At 40.7% G+C, this 19,482-nt stretch overlaps 1 protein-coding gene across 2 annotated transcripts in view; it reads left to right on the top strand.

Annotated features, from left to right (window-relative positions):
• elfn1a (extracellular leucine-rich repeat and fibronectin type III domain containing 1a) overlaps positions 1–4,571 on the top strand; it is an 86,369-nt gene extending 81,798 nt beyond the window's left edge. For both annotated transcript variants that reach the window (XM_053493283.1, XM_053493282.1), the window contains one exon: positions 39–4,571. In XM_053493283.1, the coding sequence (XP_053349258.1) occupies positions 411–2,807 (2,397 nt within the window). In that variant the 5' untranslated portion in view covers positions 39–410 and the 3' untranslated portion in view covers positions 2,808–4,571. The remainder of the gene's footprint in view (positions 1–38) is intronic.
• The last annotated feature ends 14,911 nt before the right edge of the window (positions 4,572–19,482 follow it).

The raw sequence follows: 19,482 nt of genomic DNA, 5'->3' as shown, positions 1-19,482 counted from the left end.
AACCTGCATTTATTTTTATTTTTTTTTCATTTTTACAGGCTGTACCTTTGGGGCCATAAATGAGACTAAAGAAATGGAAAAAAGGAAAAGACAAGGGGATGAGAGCCATCAATTCTTTCCCAGGAGAAAATAAGCACAAACTAACCTGAGGTGGTGATAGACTACAACCCAACAAGAGAACCCTGTATAAGTACAAATACTGTGGCCACAAAAGAATAATAAAAGTTAGAAGAAAAAAAAAAACTGAAGATCTTATATAAAAAACTTCTATTGTTGCCTAGACTCTGGACACCAATTTCACTTTGTCTACAGAAAAAAAAATACAGCTGACTATCCTGCCAGAATACTGTGAGGCTCTGTCCAGCCTAGTAGAAACTAAACGTGACATCACTACCTAATTGTTCCTATCAATGTTCATGATCTCCAGAAAGGCATACATGGCTTGTAGTGGTGGTGTCGTGATGAGTGCCTTCTTCTGGTCTATGGCCATAATCTATCTGACTCACATAGGTGGAGTGAAAGGTGACTGCTGGCTCATTGAAGGGGAAAAGGGCTTTGTTTGGCTTGCCATCTGCAGCCAAAACCAGCCACCTTATGAGGCCATTCCTCAGCATATCAATAGCACCATTGTGGACCTTCGCTTGAATGAAAATAAGATTAAAAGTATCCATTATTCTGCCCTCAGCCGCTTTGCCAACCTAACATACCTGAACTTAACAAAAAATGACATCAGTTATATAGAGGATGGGGCTTTTTCAGCTCAATTCAACTTACAGGTACTCCAGCTAGGTTTCAATAAACTCCGTAACCTAACAGAAGGGATTCTCAGGGGGTTAGGAAAGCTGCAGTACCTCTACCTCCAGGCCAACCTGATTGAGACTGTGACACCCAATGCCTTTTGGGAGTGCCCAAATATAGAAAACATAGACCTCTCTATGAATCGCATTCAGGTGCTAGATGGAAACACCTTCACCAGCCTCACCAAGCTGACAACCTGTGAGCTTTACACCAACCCATTCAACTGCTCTTGTGAGCTTCTGGGGTTTGTCAAGTGGCTGTCAGTCTTCCCCAACAGAACAAATGAACGGATGGTATGTGATTCTCCTGCAGGTGTTTCTGGTTACAGTCTTCTAAGCCAGAACCCGAACAATCCTACTCAGCGCAATGCACTGCATATGCTGTCCACTGTGTGCACGGAGGACTATGTGACTCCGTATATCCCTGTGCCTCCTGAGACCACGACTTTCTCTCCAGATGTTACCCCTTGTGAGCTGGAGGACTGTCCTTCTGGTAGTGAGCCAGAGGAAATAAGCATTAGTCCCACTTACCCAGACCTTGATGTAAAACCAATTATGAAGCTAAAACAAGTCTCCCATACAAATGCAGTGATTAATGTTCAGATACCCCATCCTTATAAGAAAATGTACATCCTTGTTTTGTACAACAACAGTTTCTTTACAGACATTCAGAATCTAAAACGACAAAAGGAAGACGTTGAGTTAAAGAACCTAAAACCTCACACTGAGTATACCTACTGTGTGGCCTCCATACGCAACTCTTTGCGCTATAACCATACGTGTCTCACGTTATCCACAGGCCCCCAAACTGGGAAAGTGATAGAGACTAATAATGCTACAGCCACCCACTACATAATGACCATCCTAGGATGCCTTTTCAGTATGGTCATTGTTTTAGGAATGGTCTACTATTGCTTACGAAAGAAAAGGTACCAAGAGGAAAAGCACAAAAAGGCAGGTAGTATGAAGAAGAATATAATAGAGCTTAAATATGGTGGTGAACTGGAGGGAGGGACTATATCCAGGGTGTCTCAAAAGCAAATAATGGCTGCGGAGAGTATGTCTCGGATGCCATATTTGCCTTCTGGGAGTGAGATGGATCAGTACAAAATTCAGGACATAAGTGATACACCAAAAATGACTAAGGGCAACTACATGGATGTGAGAACAGCTGAGCATCAAGACCGAAGAGAGTGTGAGATGCCTATGCCAAGCAATAGTCAGGGTTCTGTTGCTGAGATCTCCACAATCGCAAAAGAGGTGGACAAAGTCAACCAGATTATTAACAATTGCATTGATGCTCTGAAGTCAGAGTCAACTTCTTTCCAAGGAGTCAAATCTGGAGCTGTTTCAACAGCAGAGCCGCAGTTAGTTCTGATCTCAGAGCAACCCCAGAGCAAATCTGGCTTTCTGTCCCCTGTTTACAAGGACAGCTACCACCACTCCTTACAGAGACACCACTCCTCAAACACCTCCCCAAAGCGACCCAGCACGGCAACCGGCGGTCCCATGCGTAGTCCGAGGCCCTACCGCTCAGAGGGGGCATATAAATCAGACTCAAAATACATAGAGAAAACCTCGCCTACAGGTGAGACCATCATGACCATTACTCCAGCTGCCGCTATACTAAGAGCAGAGGCAGAGAAGATACGTCAGTACAGTGAACACAGACACTCCTACCCTGATGCCCAAATTGAGGAGCTTGAGGGACCAGAGAATCGTAAAGCATCCATCCTGGAGCCTCTGACAAGGCCTCGGCCCAGAGACTTGGCCTATTCTCAGCTGTCTCCTCAGTACCATAACCTTAGCTACTCCTCCAGCCCTGAGTATTACTGCAAACCAACTCACAGCATCTGGGAACGCTTCAAGCTCCATCGCAAACGGCACAAAGATGAGGAATACATGGCAGCAGGCCATGCCCTGCGTAAAAAAGTGCAGTTCGCCAAGGATGAGGACCTGCATGACATTCTAGATTACTGGAAAGGTGTGTCCGCTCAACATAAGTCTTAATCTTCTCAAGTGTTTCTTCAAGTGGCTTTTTGTTGGACTGTGACAAAAGAATGAGTTTTGAATTGCATTTTAATGGAGGACATAGCCAACTTTGACTAATGGGGAATGTGGGAAATGGGAAATATACTCTTAGTTTTGTAAATTTACCAAAAGGATATATACAAGATAAGAAAAAAAAAATCTATATGTTCAAGTGGATTATAAGTATTTGGTTCCGCATGGCCAAGTCCTGTGACAATGGATTTTCTACTGTGTATAGTGAGAGGAAAAAAAAAAAAAAAAACCACACACACACACTGACAGATGTCTTCTGGAAATATGTTTCTTCTCACTGTACATTGATTAACAGTTCTCCATATACAGTATATTGAGTTATAAATACAAAGGGACTAATGTACAATATAATGTTTTTATACTTACAGTAAGAGATCGTTTATGGTTATGAAGGAAAAGCAAATAGGAAACGTTTGATTCAGGTTTAGATTATGGATTATAGACTCAGCTCCTGTGACATTTGTTTGTAATGAATGTTTGGAGTTCAGACGGATAAACATTGCACTTGTCACCGGAATGGTTTATGTCCATTCGAAACTCCATTTAATCTAGTCTGCTTTGTCATTATTCATTCATGTCACTAAATATAAAATGCACAATATTATAATGTTATTAAAGGCTCATAAATTTGGATAGCTTGTTACTTCAAAACAGATCGGCGGGAGGTATCTCTGAAACGTCTGCAGAATCGGGATGTGGGGAAACGCATCCCAGAAAGATTGAGAACCGTAAGATATATACAAATATATTTATAAATATATGTATCCGAATGATGACATCAATGAAAACCCATCTCAGTGAAATCAACTTTTATATGCATTAGAGATTTATTTACCGGTGAGTCACTTATACTTTGTTTTTCAATTGTACAAAGCTTGCTGTGAAGAATTTACAGTATAACGGCCAGCTCAACTGTTTGAGCGACAGCTTAGAAACTCATACCGTGCATAAGTCTCCTCTATTCTTCAACCCTGAGGATGAATGTATTACATACAGGTCATGATAGAAAAATGCAGCCTTTTTTTTCAGCTGCATGTTTTGTTATTCATACTTCTTTTCTTATCAGTTCTCTTTCAACAGTACCAAACCGACTAGAAAAAAAAGAGACGTTTAAAATCGTGCGTGTTAGTTGTTTTTTTTACTGGTTTGACAAACAAAGAAGCTTTTGTAAATGTTCAAAATCAATTAACGGAACGGAGCTGGAGCTATGGCACCGATCAGGAACGTGAGGCGTGCAAGACGAGAGACACTGATTGACTCCCACCCTGACCTGTTGCCACTGGATTCCATCACCAGAACAGTGTTACAGGAAGTGACCGGGTCGTCCAATTTCTTATTTCAATCGCCTTAAACTTCTGAAATATACGTGTACCTGCTTTTATTTTCCTTTCTCTTTAAGTGTTGATGTTTTTGAAAGGTCTTTATTTCTTGTCTTTTTTTAAAAAAGAGCATTTCAATAGATTTCAAGAACTGACCAATTTATAGCCAATCTAGCAAGTAATCTGTGTGTTTTTATATTGCATACTGTAGCACTCCTATATCATAAACGTTAGTAATGTTTGGACAATGTGAACTGAAGCAGCTGTTGCTGAAATACATCAAGAAACAACCAAGAGCACAATAAAGTGTTATTTTTATTTCTTCTTACTATATTACCTGTTTCAGACTACTGTGATATTAAGGGAAATTCCAAGACCTTAATAATCATTTTTTTTCCTTTTTTCTTTTTTTTTTGTGTTCAATGATATGCCTTTCGAAAAAGTATGAACTGTGATGATCGTGAACTAAATGAACTAAACTAAGAAAGAAAAAAAAAAAACTAATGAGCTCTGTGTTTGCTGCTCTTTTTCCAATTATATTGAAGTCAACTCATTTAATTTCCTGAACAGCCTGAAGTGACTCAATTTCCGATTTTTGTAACCCAATGTGATTTTTCTTTTTGGGCTGCACAAATTTTTCAGATCAAACCTGAGTCACTTTGGCTACATGCGCATTACAAGCCACATTGCTCTGATTGGATTTGCATGCCATGACGGTTCATTAGCAAAGACTTTTATCCGATTTTAATGTGGACGCCTCTGAAATGGCACGTCTATGCATAATGATACATCTTTGCTCGCATTGTCAGGGTTAAAAGATGGCATGAGTTTGTGCAACCGCTTACTCATTTCAAATAATAAAAGCAATTTTAGCAAAACCATGCTTTGGATTTTGCACTGGAGGACGGCGAGCAGTTAGTCGGCTGGATTCGCTGAAATCCAGGAGGAGGATGAAAGCCAGAGGCCCCGCTTTAGTTGTCTTGTCAGCTATTGCTTGCACTGCTATGAAATCCCTGTGCTGCCGACTAAAAAGTACAGCTGACTAACTTCTTGCCATCCTCCAGAGCAAAAGTCCAATTTTTTTAAACGAATGAGTGATCACACAAATATGGCGTGTTTTAACTCAGACGGTGTGAGCAAAGGCATACCAATATGCACATGCATGCGGTTTCAGACACGTTCACATTAAAATAAAAAAATAATAAAAAATTTCGATAAAAGTTAATTGTGATTATTAGCATGCACTCTCATGACATGCAAACTTCATCTGACCAAAAACTTGACATTGAGCAATGTGGCTTGTAACCTATACAGTATACAGCCACATACAGTAACTTAAGCTGCCACCTTACAGCTTGGTCATAATACCAGTTATGAGAATAATGAGTGTCAATTATGTTGCATGTGTTCAATCTTCTGCTTCATGATCTTGATGCTGAGAGCATGCCACTGCCAGCCAGCTTTCTTGTTCCAGCAACCACTCCAGTCCAGACACTGTGAATGCAATGTGAGTCATGCTACAACCCTCATATTTGCATCAATAACACATATTTTCCTTTGACAGTTTGATGTTGGACACCATGAAAATATGTCTTTAGCAATGCACAAAGCACAGTAAGACTCGTATTAAGACTGACGACGATTGAACAATATCGTCGTCAGAGTCTTCATGCCATTTGTAAAATGAAATCACAACCTTTTGCCATTTTCAACAACAAAAAAAAAGTTCATTTGGTAAAGTCCAGTCAGTAAATTGTAATGAGATTTATGTCTGTGCATATGATATTAAAGACAAATATAAGAAATATAAAAAGCACAAAACTCTTTATACTAGTTCTAATGAACAAAGTTTCTAATGTAATTAGAGGGGGAAAAATCATTAGTTTTTTTTTCCATTTTATAATGAGATCCTGGTTTAAACACAGATAAAAAATAATACAAAAAGTCTTTGTTATCTGTTGTTCTATTACTACACTGGAATGACTCCCATTTTCCCTTGTGCTTTGATAGTTTTCATAATATTTCTAGTCACTTTCATTTCTTTGGTTGTTAGATTTAGTCTAGATCCTTCGTATTCAAAAATGCACATTTGTTCAACTGAGCACATTTGTTACACTGGATACTGGATTTTACTGACTTTAATAAGCTGTCATAAAGTATCTTAGGTCTATATCAATCCTCCGAACTGCTATGCGCATTTGTTCATTTTCTATTCCACTTACACTTTGTGTGATCACAAGGAGGTTAAGGCTTAGGGGACACCCTGGATGGGCTGCACACCCCTTACAGGACACGGGCGCATGCACACTTGCAAATGCAATCACACACTACAGTACGTGCAATTTGGAACCACCAATCGGTCTACACTGCATGTCTTCGGACTCGCACCCCCATTGCAGTGTTTAATACCTTTAGTGCATGTTGAGACTTTAAACACAAGTCATATGGAGGTACTACTTACTACACATCCCCATTATACTGTCACCACACTTGCCACCTGTCACTTGCCACCTGTCCTGGGACCAGGTGTTGACTTCCTTGTTATCCTGGGCAGCTTGTGAGTTCAGCCAGAGCTACATTTTTTTTTTTTTTCTGTCGTCTGAGTTGTGATAACTGTTCACTCTGAACTGCTACTTATAATCGCTACTGCTGTTACAGCTGGTTAGCTTACACTGTGTTTTGTCCTACCACTAGAATTTCAGCTACCCTGGTGTGAATGGGATTGCAGTGCTGCTCCTATCCTTTTTTCCTCCCATAACACAAGAAGTTGTGATTTGTCACCTTTCTACAAACTGCTCGCACTCATGTTTCAGCCTATGAACCACAGCCCACACTTAAAGCCCAAGAGGCATCCAAACACCTCTGATCTGCCTTATGGTTTGGGCTCCAAATGGCATAACCCATCAAGTCAACCACACACAGCCCACCAGGGGAAATTGCAGGGCTGGCCACGAGATGCTTTACACCTAGCAATCTCACATACAGGACAGTGACTACATCAGATCACTGAGTGTTAATGACCATTTCAGAAGGTACAAATTCTAGTTCTGCAATCAGACCTCAAAAACCTCACTGAGTGAAGTTCCTTCATTAGCAGAGGCACATTGGAGAAAGCAATACTTGCTATTCAAGGCAAGGGGGTCTATTCAAAAGAGTTTGTTGTTTTGAACATGATTTCTATCCTGTTTTGGATTTAAGAGGACTGAGATAGTTTCTTCCCTTTGTCTTTGTTTAAGTCCTTACCTGTTGTTTCGGCTGTGCAGCCATGGGACTAACTCACATTTATGGACCTGCATGGGGAATACATACTATACCGTATATTTCGACATTGCCCCAGAAGACAGGTACATCTTAAGATTTGCCTTCCTGGAACAGAAGAAGTACTTCAAAGCTGTTTCTCGCTACAAAGGTTGTCTTCTCAAGATGCATACAGGATGTCAGACATGTCAAGCTTCTTCAGTTTTGAGAATGACACAAATATTGATTTTCTAAATGTCTGTTGCATCAGTGTTTTTTTTTATCTTTTTAATTATTTACAGCTGCATTTTATAAATATTGAAGGATTTTATTAACAATTACATTACATTTATGCAAAAAATCTATATTTGCAGTGTTGACCTTTTTTTGTCAAGACCTCTGCGATTTGCCCTGGCATGCTAGGGACTTCTGGGTCACATACTGATTGATGGCAGCCTGTTCTTGCATAATCAATGCTTGCAGTTTGTCAGAATTTGTGGGTTTTTGTTTATCCACCTGCTTCTTGAGGATTGTCCACAAGTTCTCAATGGGATTAAGGTCTCGGGAGCTTCCTGGCCATTGACCCAAAATTTTGATCTTTTATTACCTGAGCTACTTAGTTATCACATAGTTTTGTCTTATGGCAAAGTGCCCTGGAAAAATCATTTTTCATCACCAAACTGTTCTTGGAAGGATGGGAGAAGTTGCTTCTGGGGGATGTTTTTGTACCATTATTTATTCATGGCTGTGTTCTTAGTCAAAATTGTGAGTGACGCTTATGAAATGATGGTAACTAGTATTTACATCTGACAAAAAGATCTAAAAATACTCAAACATCAGATTTTGTAAAAATTCATTCTTGTGTCATTCTCAAAATATCTGGCTATGGGTGTACATAAGTGAACAGACCACGCAGGACAGACATGCTCCTTTTATACTTTTCCATATCTTAAAGCTCAATCTCAGAGTGAAATCTAAAATGAGCTCCCTAACACTAAGGCAAGTCGTTCACTTTATTAGGATTCAAATGGATTCCTCATCCTGACACTTGACAAGCAAGTGCAAGCAAGTCAATCTTTTTGATTACACCTTCTTCTGACTGAGACATCTAGTCCTGCTGCCTATCAGCTGTGTTGACCTTGGGCCAGCTTTAACCAAGTAATTTTCACAGATGAGTCATCATTCCATGTTGAGGAGAGTGATGTATTCACTCTTAGGGGGTCCAACAGATGTGGGAAAAGTTTTACTAGCCTCGTATGAATTAGGAATCAAACCACGGAGTCCTGCTTAAAAGCCATAATGTGGCCAGCAAAACGCTGACAAACAACAGAAGAAGAACTACATGACTTGTTATGAGTATGAGCCTTGTAGAAATCCCACGAAATCCTACTTTTACTGTCCATGTACAGCTGACTATCATGTACCGCTTATTCTCAAGGTCTGTTTTTTCCTCTCATCTGTTTAATCTGAATAAACTTGTGCTGACTGAGTGTTGCCGTTTTAAGAGTGCACACGAGAGCACATAAATGATGCTATGAATGCTAAGATTTATGCTTTCCCACTTTCTACTCAGAGAGATAAGCAAACATCCATCAATCTTGTCACAAGCCTCAGGAATATTTGACTTAGGATGAGCAGTTTTGCATATGGTTTAGCAGCTAAATCAAATGACTCCTAATGTCTTGTTTTCACTGCAGAAATTTGATAACAGATAAGATGTATGTATTGCACAATTCAATGGGCCGGTAAACAGGTCAACATGTGCTGATTATGTGTTCCACTCAGTAACCAGGTGTCCTGAACAAGTACTTTATATACTCATTAAAAGGGGAAAACATTCTTACAATGGTAAGGACTCTTTAAATTAGAAGAACACATACTAGAGCTGTGAATCATAGGCAGACCTTTAATTCAATTTGATTCACCTTTTTGAGTGTTGCAATTTAGTATTTGAGTCCATTCAGTAGAACAAATGTTCAGTCTCGTCTTTCTCAAGCAGCCATTTTGAAGTATTAAAAACCACTAAAAGCATTTATATGTACAATACCTTGTAACTTGTGTTGTTAATCATTTAAATGTTATGGCTCATACAAAGTGATAAACTTTGTCCATTCCAACTTTTCGCTCCACACTCCAGTCCAGGAGGTGGCAGTATTGCACCAACCTTTCATAAATGCGAAAAGAATAAGAAGCAATTATCTTGAAAAACTTGAGTACTTTTCAAAATCTACTGTACTGTATGTGGAAGATGCCGATGTTTTAAATTTTCTTCAAAGGTTTTAATACATTTTCAAGGAATTTGTTCTTTTTAGACCATTTAATGGTTGCAAGTTTAACCATCAAAATCATAAAAGCTTTAATCAATTCTAAATTGAAAACTGACCTATCCATCCAATAAATCAACGAATTATTTTTTATAGTTAATTTAAATAACATGTACAGAAATACATATACAGTACTCATCAACAAAAATATCACTACACCATCAAATTTGGCCAAGCAATGCTTTTTCTAGCAATAGCAACAGTATTGCAATAACAGAAGAAAGCTGAGAATCAAGAAAGTACCTTATGGCTCGAAATGAGATAAGAATTAAAAACAAAAGTAAAGCGGAACACATTTTACTTTTTACTTTTCATGTAGCAATATACACTCCTCTACCAAAGTATGTGCCAAGCTCTCAGAACATGTAAAAAAACTGCCAAACCTGTTTGAACAACCAGCCAAAAGAACACTGGCTGTTTATTATAGTTTAAATCATGGTTATTTTTACTTTTGCCGCCAAAGGCTGTATTAAATAATAGAAAATAGCAATTAAACAAGGAAAGCTGGTGCGGAACAGCTCATGCTCAGCTACTAATAGGATGGTAAAAGAGTGCTTTATGAAAGTCAACTTAGATCTCGATTTGTTAAAGTAGGCCTATAAATAAAAGACTCACATATTGTGTTAATCATCTAGGAACCTTTCTAGTCCAACTTGGGACTGTGGAGGCCAGTGGTGACCATGGTATTTATTTATTTATTTTTTTACATTTTTGCAATCGTGGTATCACCTCCGGTCAACATTCACACACACTACAAACAAATAGGAGGCACCAGTTAGCCTAACCTGCATGTCTTTGGACTGTGGAAGAAAACCCACCAGGCATGGGGAGAACATGCAAAGTCACTGCACACAGACAGGAATCAAACCCTGTTCCTGAAAGTACAAGGCACTAACCATTGAAGTGACAGTACTAACCACTACCCTACCGCGCCACCAGTGTGTTTGTATCTTCTATGAAATAAAATAGCTACTTATTCCTTACTCAAGTAATACTGATTTTGACATTTTCAGATTAGATTAAATCAGATCAGATCAGATTATATTAGAAGTGCTAAATTTAAATATACTAAAATCAATTCTCAATACACTCACATAAACTATGCCTTGGTTGGATTTTCAAATATACAAGGCGGCTTTGAAGTCCAGGTTTGATTCCCGCCCAAGCTTGATGAAGTTTGTATGTTCTCCCCATGCTTGGTGGGTTTCCACCCACAGTTCAAAGACATGCATATTAGGCTGACTGTTGTTCTCAAGTTGCCCATTGTGTGGGTGTGCTTCCTGCAATGGATTGGCACCCTGTCCATGGTGTGCCCTAAGTCTCCTGGGATAGGCTCCAGGTCTCCGCGACCCTGAATACAGGATAAAGCAGTTTAGATGGTGAGTGAATAAACCATATACAATGAAGTATATTTAAATGCTAAAACAAAATGCTTACAATAGTTTCTCTCATACTTGAATTCAACATATATATTTTTAGCCCTTCTCTCTGTCATTTGCTTCCATTTCTGCAGTCATTCCTATGAGAAAAGTCATCTATTATTTTATTTGATCCTTTCTTTGGTGTAATTCACATTTTGCTCATTTCTCCAGACATACATTTCAGAGAAAAATATTCATTGTTTTGTGATAGAACTGGAGATAGTAATCAGTGATATGCAGACAAACCTTATTTTATTGTCATGGTGAACGGTTTAGTGTTGCACCTCTTGCATGTCTGCTTTTCTCAATTTGCCTACTGTACATATTTTGAAGTTTATGCATCTAGTTTCTTCAAGTTAATGTTTTCGCATGCACATGATTAGTTTTCACTGAAATTTGTCTTATTTATCTATCCAGCCTTACTGCAGGGAGGTATAAAAAATTGATAAACCACAACTGCACGTGCTAATTTAAATAAATCTAATAATGCATCTGTTATATAAACATTATTTAATATTGATAACCATGATCATGAATGAGGGGTTGATAAGGAGCATGAAAACATGGTATTAATTTTTGCTCCTTCAACCCTCATCCAGGAATTGCAATTAGCCCATCTAATTAGAAACAAATTGTATTGCAAATGGGGAAACAACGAAATGATGGGTTATGATCGTCCAATCAATTCCCAATTATTGCGAGCTAATAAACAAAGCATAGCCAGAATCACAATTACAGGTGGAAATGCTTCCAGTATGACCAAAGGGTATAAATCTCTACTATAGCGGCAGGAAAAGTACATCAAGCCATTCAGTTTATATCTGTCAGCTGTCATTCATTTGGAATCACCACATCTTTTAAGAGATGCTGACATCAGCCCAGTGACATAGTCGATTTCTTTTGAAGTCAAAGAAATGAAGGAGTGGCACTGCAGATTATTCAGGAAAAAGTTGACGTGTGAAAAAGTATACTCTGGAGTTTTAAAGAAAATAAGATAAGTTTTTCTTTCTATGCATCCACTTTCACACTGTGCTCTAGGGTGTCTGAAACAATAATAAGTCAAGAGAGACAACCTTTTAAACAGGCAAAGTGGTAAAGAAGATTAGGAACAGCTTTGGGTTTTTACGTTGGAAAAGTCCAGCCTACACCAAGGCAGCCACCAGGCAGAGGATAATATCAGTAAAGGAAGTGGAAATGATACGATACGGCCATGAGGCAGATGCGGGTTAGCAACCTTTTGCAAAAGCTCTAAAGAAAGTCTGAGATTTTCATCTGCCTTGGGCTAAAATCATCTCCTTCAATTTGCAGAGGAAAGTGGACGCTCTGGTAAAAGCATGAACATGATGACATATTTTACCTTCTTCAATTCTACCACACACATTAATCTGAGATGCATCCAAATCTCATACATCTGTAAGAATAAGATTGGAATGCACACACGGTGTCTCACTGACATGACCCATTACCAGTAATATGCAATCGTCTGATAAATGTGGCCGCAGTAATGTGTTGCAATTAATGCAGGTTACACAATAAACAATACTGTTTCTATATCTGTGTCATCCACCCAGGGCTCATTTATTACAAGATCTGAGTGAAAAAGTCAGTTGTATATGAATTAGATCCAAGAGCCTTTCTTCTTTTAGAAACAGAATTTGGCTAAATCACGTTTCTGATGCATGCCAGGAGAGCTGCTCTAGATTATGATAAGCTGGGCCAGGCTGCTAGGGGAAAGAAAGGAAAGAAAGAAAAAAAAAGATTGACAAAATGCAAATTTTTGTAACATAAATAAATAAATGAATGAACAAAAATAAAAACAAGCAATTTAGCAAATGCATTATAATCAATGTTATATATTAATAAAAGTATACAATATACCAGTTTTACTGTACATAGCAAATCAAACATAATAATACATATTAACTACGTGATGTAAATAAATCAGGAAATATCGTACTGGCATATTATGCTAAGGCATCTGGTGGCAAAGATGTAAAGTATAGCACCTCTTATTTGTAGTTTAGGATGATACCCAGGGGTAAAATTTTACTTGCTCTATAACTCTATAAATCTATAACTCAGGAGACTCAATTTCGTTGCTTTTTTATCTGATATGAATCTAATGTGTTCCTAAAATGTAATAGGATTAACAAGTGAGACAGGACAGTTGGCAACAGGAGTCGTGCTTAAAACATAATGGAGCTCACCTCATTAAACTCTGCTTGCTGTTATTTATTTATTTATTTATTTATTTATTTATCTTATTTGGGGAAGTCTAAGAAAAAAGTCTAAGTTCTTAAAAAGTAATGCAGTTTAAAAATTGAAAAGCTTCTCTTATTGTTTAAATGATTACATAATAGACATGTTGTGTGATGGTTTAAGGTTTAAGATAGAACCTGTACAATGGCTTAGTTATTAGCACTGTTTTCCTGCACCTCCATGGTCCAGGTTCAAAATCCTGCCTCGGGTCTGTGTGCATATAGTTTGCATGTTCTCCCTGTGCTTGGTGGTTTTCCTCCTACTGTCCAAAGACATGCTGATTAGGTTAATTGGTGTTCCGAAAGAGGCCGCAATGTGTAAATGTTACCTGAAGGTCCTACTGCAGTTGTAAAATAGGAATAAATACAATGGTAATCACGATTGGCCTCCACAGTTCATAGTTAACATAAGTAGGTTTACAGATAGATGGATAAAAACCTATATAATATACCCTGATGCTTATTCTGTATCTTAAAAATGCCTTTGAGATTTGTGATATCATATTTTTATCATCTACCCCTGTTCTACAGTTCAGTCTTTTTCCTGCAAATATTTAAATGTATTTTTGTTTCTTATAAAAGGAACTAATAAAATAATGCACTTTATAGACTGTATTATAATATAATATCATATAATATAATATAATATAATATAATATAATATAATATAATATAATATAATATAATATTAAAATGCTGATTATTGGTAAATAAACATAAGGAAGATCAAATAATATTTCTTACTTAGTTTTTGTATACATACATAAGTCAGGTGTTTTGGGTTTTAAGTTTAGGTCATATACAATACTTGTGCCAAAATTCTGCCTTAGTTTTAATTACAGCAGCATGCATTTGCCATGGCATCGTTTCAACAACCTTCGTTCCAGAGTTGCATCGATTTCTGGCCGGGATTTCTGATGACGCGAGAGTCAAACTTCTCCAGCGCATTTCAAAGTCCTTTAGTTGGGTTAAGGTCAGGACTTAGACTGTGGACACTCTTTCACCACACAAAGCCTGGGATATACCTGTCCCAAAATCCATAGATTTTTGGTAATTCAGTACATTCAGGTCATCAGCTTACTTTATTTTATTGCCCCATAACGTTGCTGAGTCTAGACCTGAGCAACTGAAGCAACCCCAGATCATAACACTGTCTCCAAAGGCTTGTACAGTGGACACTATGAATGAGGGTTGCATCGCTTAATGCTCTTATCCCCCAATATCCCCTTATACTTTTCTTCCCAAAGTCTGATTTTAGGCTCTCTTAAACAAACTGATGTCTCTCTGTTTGTTTAGCTGTTTAGTCCCAATCCTGTGAGTTCTCATTGCAGTGCGCATGTGGAAAAAAAATTCTTTAACTATTTATCATCTGTTCTTTTTCAAAAGCTACACTAGATGCTGCGTAAAAACGCTATGGGAACATCTTTTCGTGTTGCCGGTTGTGAAGCAAATTTTGGCTTATATAACCTCGGTCCGGTGACGTCATCTGATGAAACGCACCTGCAGGTTATAAATAGGAGTGAACCGTGAACATTCCTCAGATCTTTGTCTTCACCGCATTGTGCGAGTGTGTGTGTCAGCAAGCATAATAAAATACATTTAAAAAAGCAGAAAAAGGAAGATATATAAAACTCACCAGCAATTATGGCGGAGTTTAGAGCTAGATGTCCCCCTCCTTGCGAAAATTTCCTTTCGGAGGGCGATCTACATACTTTCTGCTTGGAATGTTTGGGTGAGAGACACGCTCTCAAAGGGCTTAATGGAGAATGCGAACATTGTGATCTTCTTCCCATTAAGGTGCTTCGCGCGCGCCTCGCGTTCTTTAGGGAGGATCACTGAGGATCACAAGCCGACCTGGCCGAGGCACGAGAGACCTCCTTTCTCTCGCTCTCTCCCCTGATCCCGAAGTCTCCCATTCCACTTCACGAGCGCACTCCGGTGTGTAGAAGAGACTCGCTCTCCTGCTTCTGTGGAAATGGAAGTAGCTACCTCAGAACTCTTCTCTAAAAATAATAGTATGAGGAGTTGCTTGAAGTCATAACATTGATTGGCCACAGGAGCAAGTTCACCCAAAACAATCAAAATTAGACGAAAGATTTCTGTCAGGTGGACAGGAGATAGAGCCACAACACCACTCTCTTCCCTTTTTTAATGACCTCCATAACGAATTATCTTCTTCTTAGAGTAAACATTTTTTTATCCCGTATTTTTGTACCATCGACTTCGTTTTATTCGATCATTGTTGATGCAAAAGCACAAGGATATATGGTGATGCCCCAGTTAGAAAAGACGCTCACGGGGTATCTCTCTCGTGGGATATCATTCTCCTTAAAAAAGCCAACACTTCCCTCCAAGCCGTGTAGAACTTCTTCTACCCTAGTAGGGAAGGCGTTCCAAGCAGCAGGTCAGGCCGGCGCTTCCTTGCACACCATGGCGTTCTTGCAGGCGTACCAGGCTGATCTGCTGAAGGATTTGAGCACGAGCGGCACTGTGAATCAGGAAGCATTCACAGAATTATGCTGGGCTACTGATTTATCCCTTTGTGCGAATAAACAGACAGCCCATGCTATCGGCCTTTTTATGGCCTTCTTGGTGACCGCTAAAAGGTACCTATGGTTAAATCTGACAGGCATCAAGGATAAGGACCAAACATTCCTCCTTGATGCCCCTGTCTCACCTTCCAGCCTATTTGGTGACGCTGTTAATTCCGTCGCCACTAGGTTTTGAGAGGCTAATGCCGAACCACTAACCCCCCCCCCCGAGCCCCCCCCCCCCCCCAGTGCCGTCGAAGTACTAAAATTCATACCCCTTTCGGAGAAGCTGGCAGCGTGGAAGCTACACTTCCGTGATACTGGAAAGGGCGCATCTGCTGAACTCCAAACTCCTCCAGACATGGAGTCAGGCTACTACAGTCGTTATTTCTTGGTCCCCAAGAAAGACAGGGAGCTGCGTCCAATCTATCTCAAAAAGTACAGATTCAAAGTGTTAACTGTCAAAATTATTGTTTCACAAATCCAACCAGAGAATTGGTTTGTGACAATAGACTTGAAGGACACATACTTTCACATGGAAATATTGCCACATCACAGGAGGTTCCTGAGTTCGCTTTAGGGGGAAAAGCTTACCAGTATCGGGTCCTTCCATTTGGTCTAGCTTTGTCACCCGCACATACACAAAATGCATACTGTAGATGCATTCCTGGCCCAGTCTCAGCAGCTAGCGCTTTGACATCGGATGTCGTTCTAGCTCACCTCCGTTCATTGGGATTGAGACTCAATGCTCAAAGGCAAATAAGGGTTACGCAAAGGACTTCATACCCTTTCTATGTGGTTCAGACCCCGGTTCCTGACTTTGGGTTCCACTCTAGGTCCGTCTTGTCGTCGCTAGTGCTAACGACAGACGCTTCTTTTACCGGCTGGGGTGCGGTCTTGGATGGCCGTCCAGCCCAAGGGATCTGGGGAGGCCATCTTCTCGCATGGCACATCAATTGCCTCTAAATTATGGCTCTATTTTTGGCCCTACAGCACTTCTTTCAGCAGCTGAGAGGCTACCATGTCCTAGTGCGGGTGGACAACACATCGATAGTCTCCTACTTAAATCGCCAGGGCGGACTGCACTCGCGCCGCTCGAGTGAGCTAGCGCATCAGGTTCTGCTCTGGGCACAGGACAAGTTCCTGTCCCTCAGTTCGATTTACATTCCGGGGCACATGAATGTGGGGGCAGATTTACAGTCCAGACAAGCTGTGACACACAGGGATTGAAGACTCCACCCCGAAGTGGTCAGTCGAATCTGGGAAAGATTCTTTACAGCAGAGGTGGACCTCTTAGCCTTTCAAGAGACAGCACAATGTCCCCTCTACTACTCTCTGACTCATCCAGCTCCCCCTGGGTCTGGACGTGATGGCCCATACGTGGCCCAATTTACACCTTTATGCATTTCTTCCGATAGCTCTGCTCCTGGAAGTCCTGGCAAGGGTCCGTCAACACGGTTTACGCCTCTTACTAATAGCGCCCCTTTGGCCGGCCAGAGTATAGTTCTCGGATCTAATATCTCTCCTCGATGGCTTACCTTGGATGATTCCAGTGAGGAGGGATCTTCTGTCTCACGTGCAGGGGATAATATTTCATCCCCCGCCCAAGCTTTGGAACCTTCATGTTTGGCCCCTGAATGAGGCCAAACATGAAGTCAAGCTGGTCTTCCAGCCAGCGTAATTGACACTATCCTAAACGCTAGGGCTCCCTCCACTAGAAGAACCTATGCCCTCAAATGGAATGTATTTGAAGGTTGGTGCATGACGAAGCAGGTAGACCCAGTCCACTGCCGAATTGTTTCAGTGCTGGAGTTCCTGCAAGAAAAGTTTTCCTCGGGCTTGTGCCCTAGTACCCTCAGGACATACGTAGCCGCTATTTCAGCCTGCCACGTTCCGATTGAGGGAGTTACTGTGGGAAAACACCCTTTAGTTGCCCGTTTCATTCGTGGAGATAAACGTTTGAGGCCACCCACTAGAGCCACTACCCCTTTGTGGGATTTATCTATCCTGCCCGAAGGTCTAATTGACACTCCTTTCGAACCAATAGAGTCAGCCCTGACAGGTTTCTGACCCTTAAAATTTTTTTTCTTGTGGCCATTACCTCTCTAAAGAGGATTGGAGATCTGCGAACCTTGTCAGTCTCCCTATCCTGCCTGGACTTTGCCCCTGGGCTAGTCAAGGCCATTTTGCATCCTCACCCGAACTATCTTCCGAAAGTTCCATTCTCAACCATGCACCCTGTTGTTCTTGAAGCCTTCTGTCCTCCGCCTTTCACAGCTTTGGAGCAGGAGAAACTTCACCTACTGTGTCCAGTACGTGCTGTTCAGATCTGCGTCCACCGCACCAGCCAGTGGTGTAAAAAGATATTCCCATAGCTATTTCATGCAGCATCTTGTTCCCGCCTTTTCAGGGAACAGGGTTACAGCAAAGTAACCTGAGACCTATTTCTCGCCTCTATTTGATGCCCCTATCTCGCCTTCCGGCCTAATCTGCGATGCTGCTAATTCCGTCGCCACTAGGTTTCGGGAAGCGAGGCTATATAAACAGGCCTTCGGGAAATTTCTTCCCCGCCGTGCTCAAGAGTCGGGTCTGTCGGCCGCCCAGTCTCGACCATGTCTGAGAGGCACAGAAGGAAAGCGTGCTTCAACCATGGTTTGTGACAATAAATCTGAAGGATGCATACTTTCACATAGAAATTTTGCCACAACACAGCAGGTTTCAGAGGTTCGCTTTTGGGGGCAAAGCTTACCAGTATTGGGTCCTTCCATTTGGTCTAGCTCTATCACCCCGCACATATACAAAATGTAGGGATGCAGTCCTGGCTCCCTTGCGACTCCAGGGCAATCGTATTTTAAATTACATAGAGGACTGGCTGATTCTGGCCCAGTCTCAGAAGCTAGCGCTTCGACATTGGGATGTCATCCTAGCTCATCTCTATTCTTTAGGATTGAGACTCAATGATACGAAAAAGCGTTCTCTTTCCGGCTCAGAGGACAACATACTTGGGTGTCAGGTGGGATTCGATCACTATACAGGCACAATTGTCTCCCGCTCGTGTCGCATCCATCCTCAGCGCCCTGAAAGAAATCAGACTAGACCAGAAAGTAACTGTCCATTACTTTCAAAATCTGTAGGCCTTATGGCAGCTGCATCCACGGTGATACCTTTGGGCCTCCTGCACATGAGAGCATTTTAGTTGTGGCTAAAAGCCAGGGGATTTTACTCAAGGGCCAATCCCCAAAGGCATATACAGTAAGGGTTACGCGCAAGGACTTCATATCCTTTCAATGTGGTTCAGACCCCAGTTTTTGCCTTTGGGTCCCACTCTAGGTCCGTCTTGTCATTGCAAATGCTAATGACAGACGTTTCCCTGACGGGCTGGGGTGCGGTCTTGGATGGCCGTCCAGCCCAAGGGAGCTGGAGAGGCCATCTTCTCGCGTGGCACATCAATTGCCTCTAAATAATGGCTCTATTTTTGGCCCTAGAGCACTTCCTCCAGCAGTTGAAAGGCTACCATGTTCTAGTGCGGGT

Source organism: Clarias gariepinus, chromosome 3 (assembly GCF_024256425.1).
Source record: "Clarias gariepinus isolate MV-2021 ecotype Netherlands chromosome 3, CGAR_prim_01v2, whole genome shotgun sequence".
NCBI lineage: Eukaryota > Metazoa > Chordata > Actinopteri > Siluriformes > Clariidae > Clarias > Clarias gariepinus.
The sequence above is the reverse complement of the archived record's forward strand: the minus strand, read 5'-3'. Positions and strand labels throughout refer to the sequence as shown.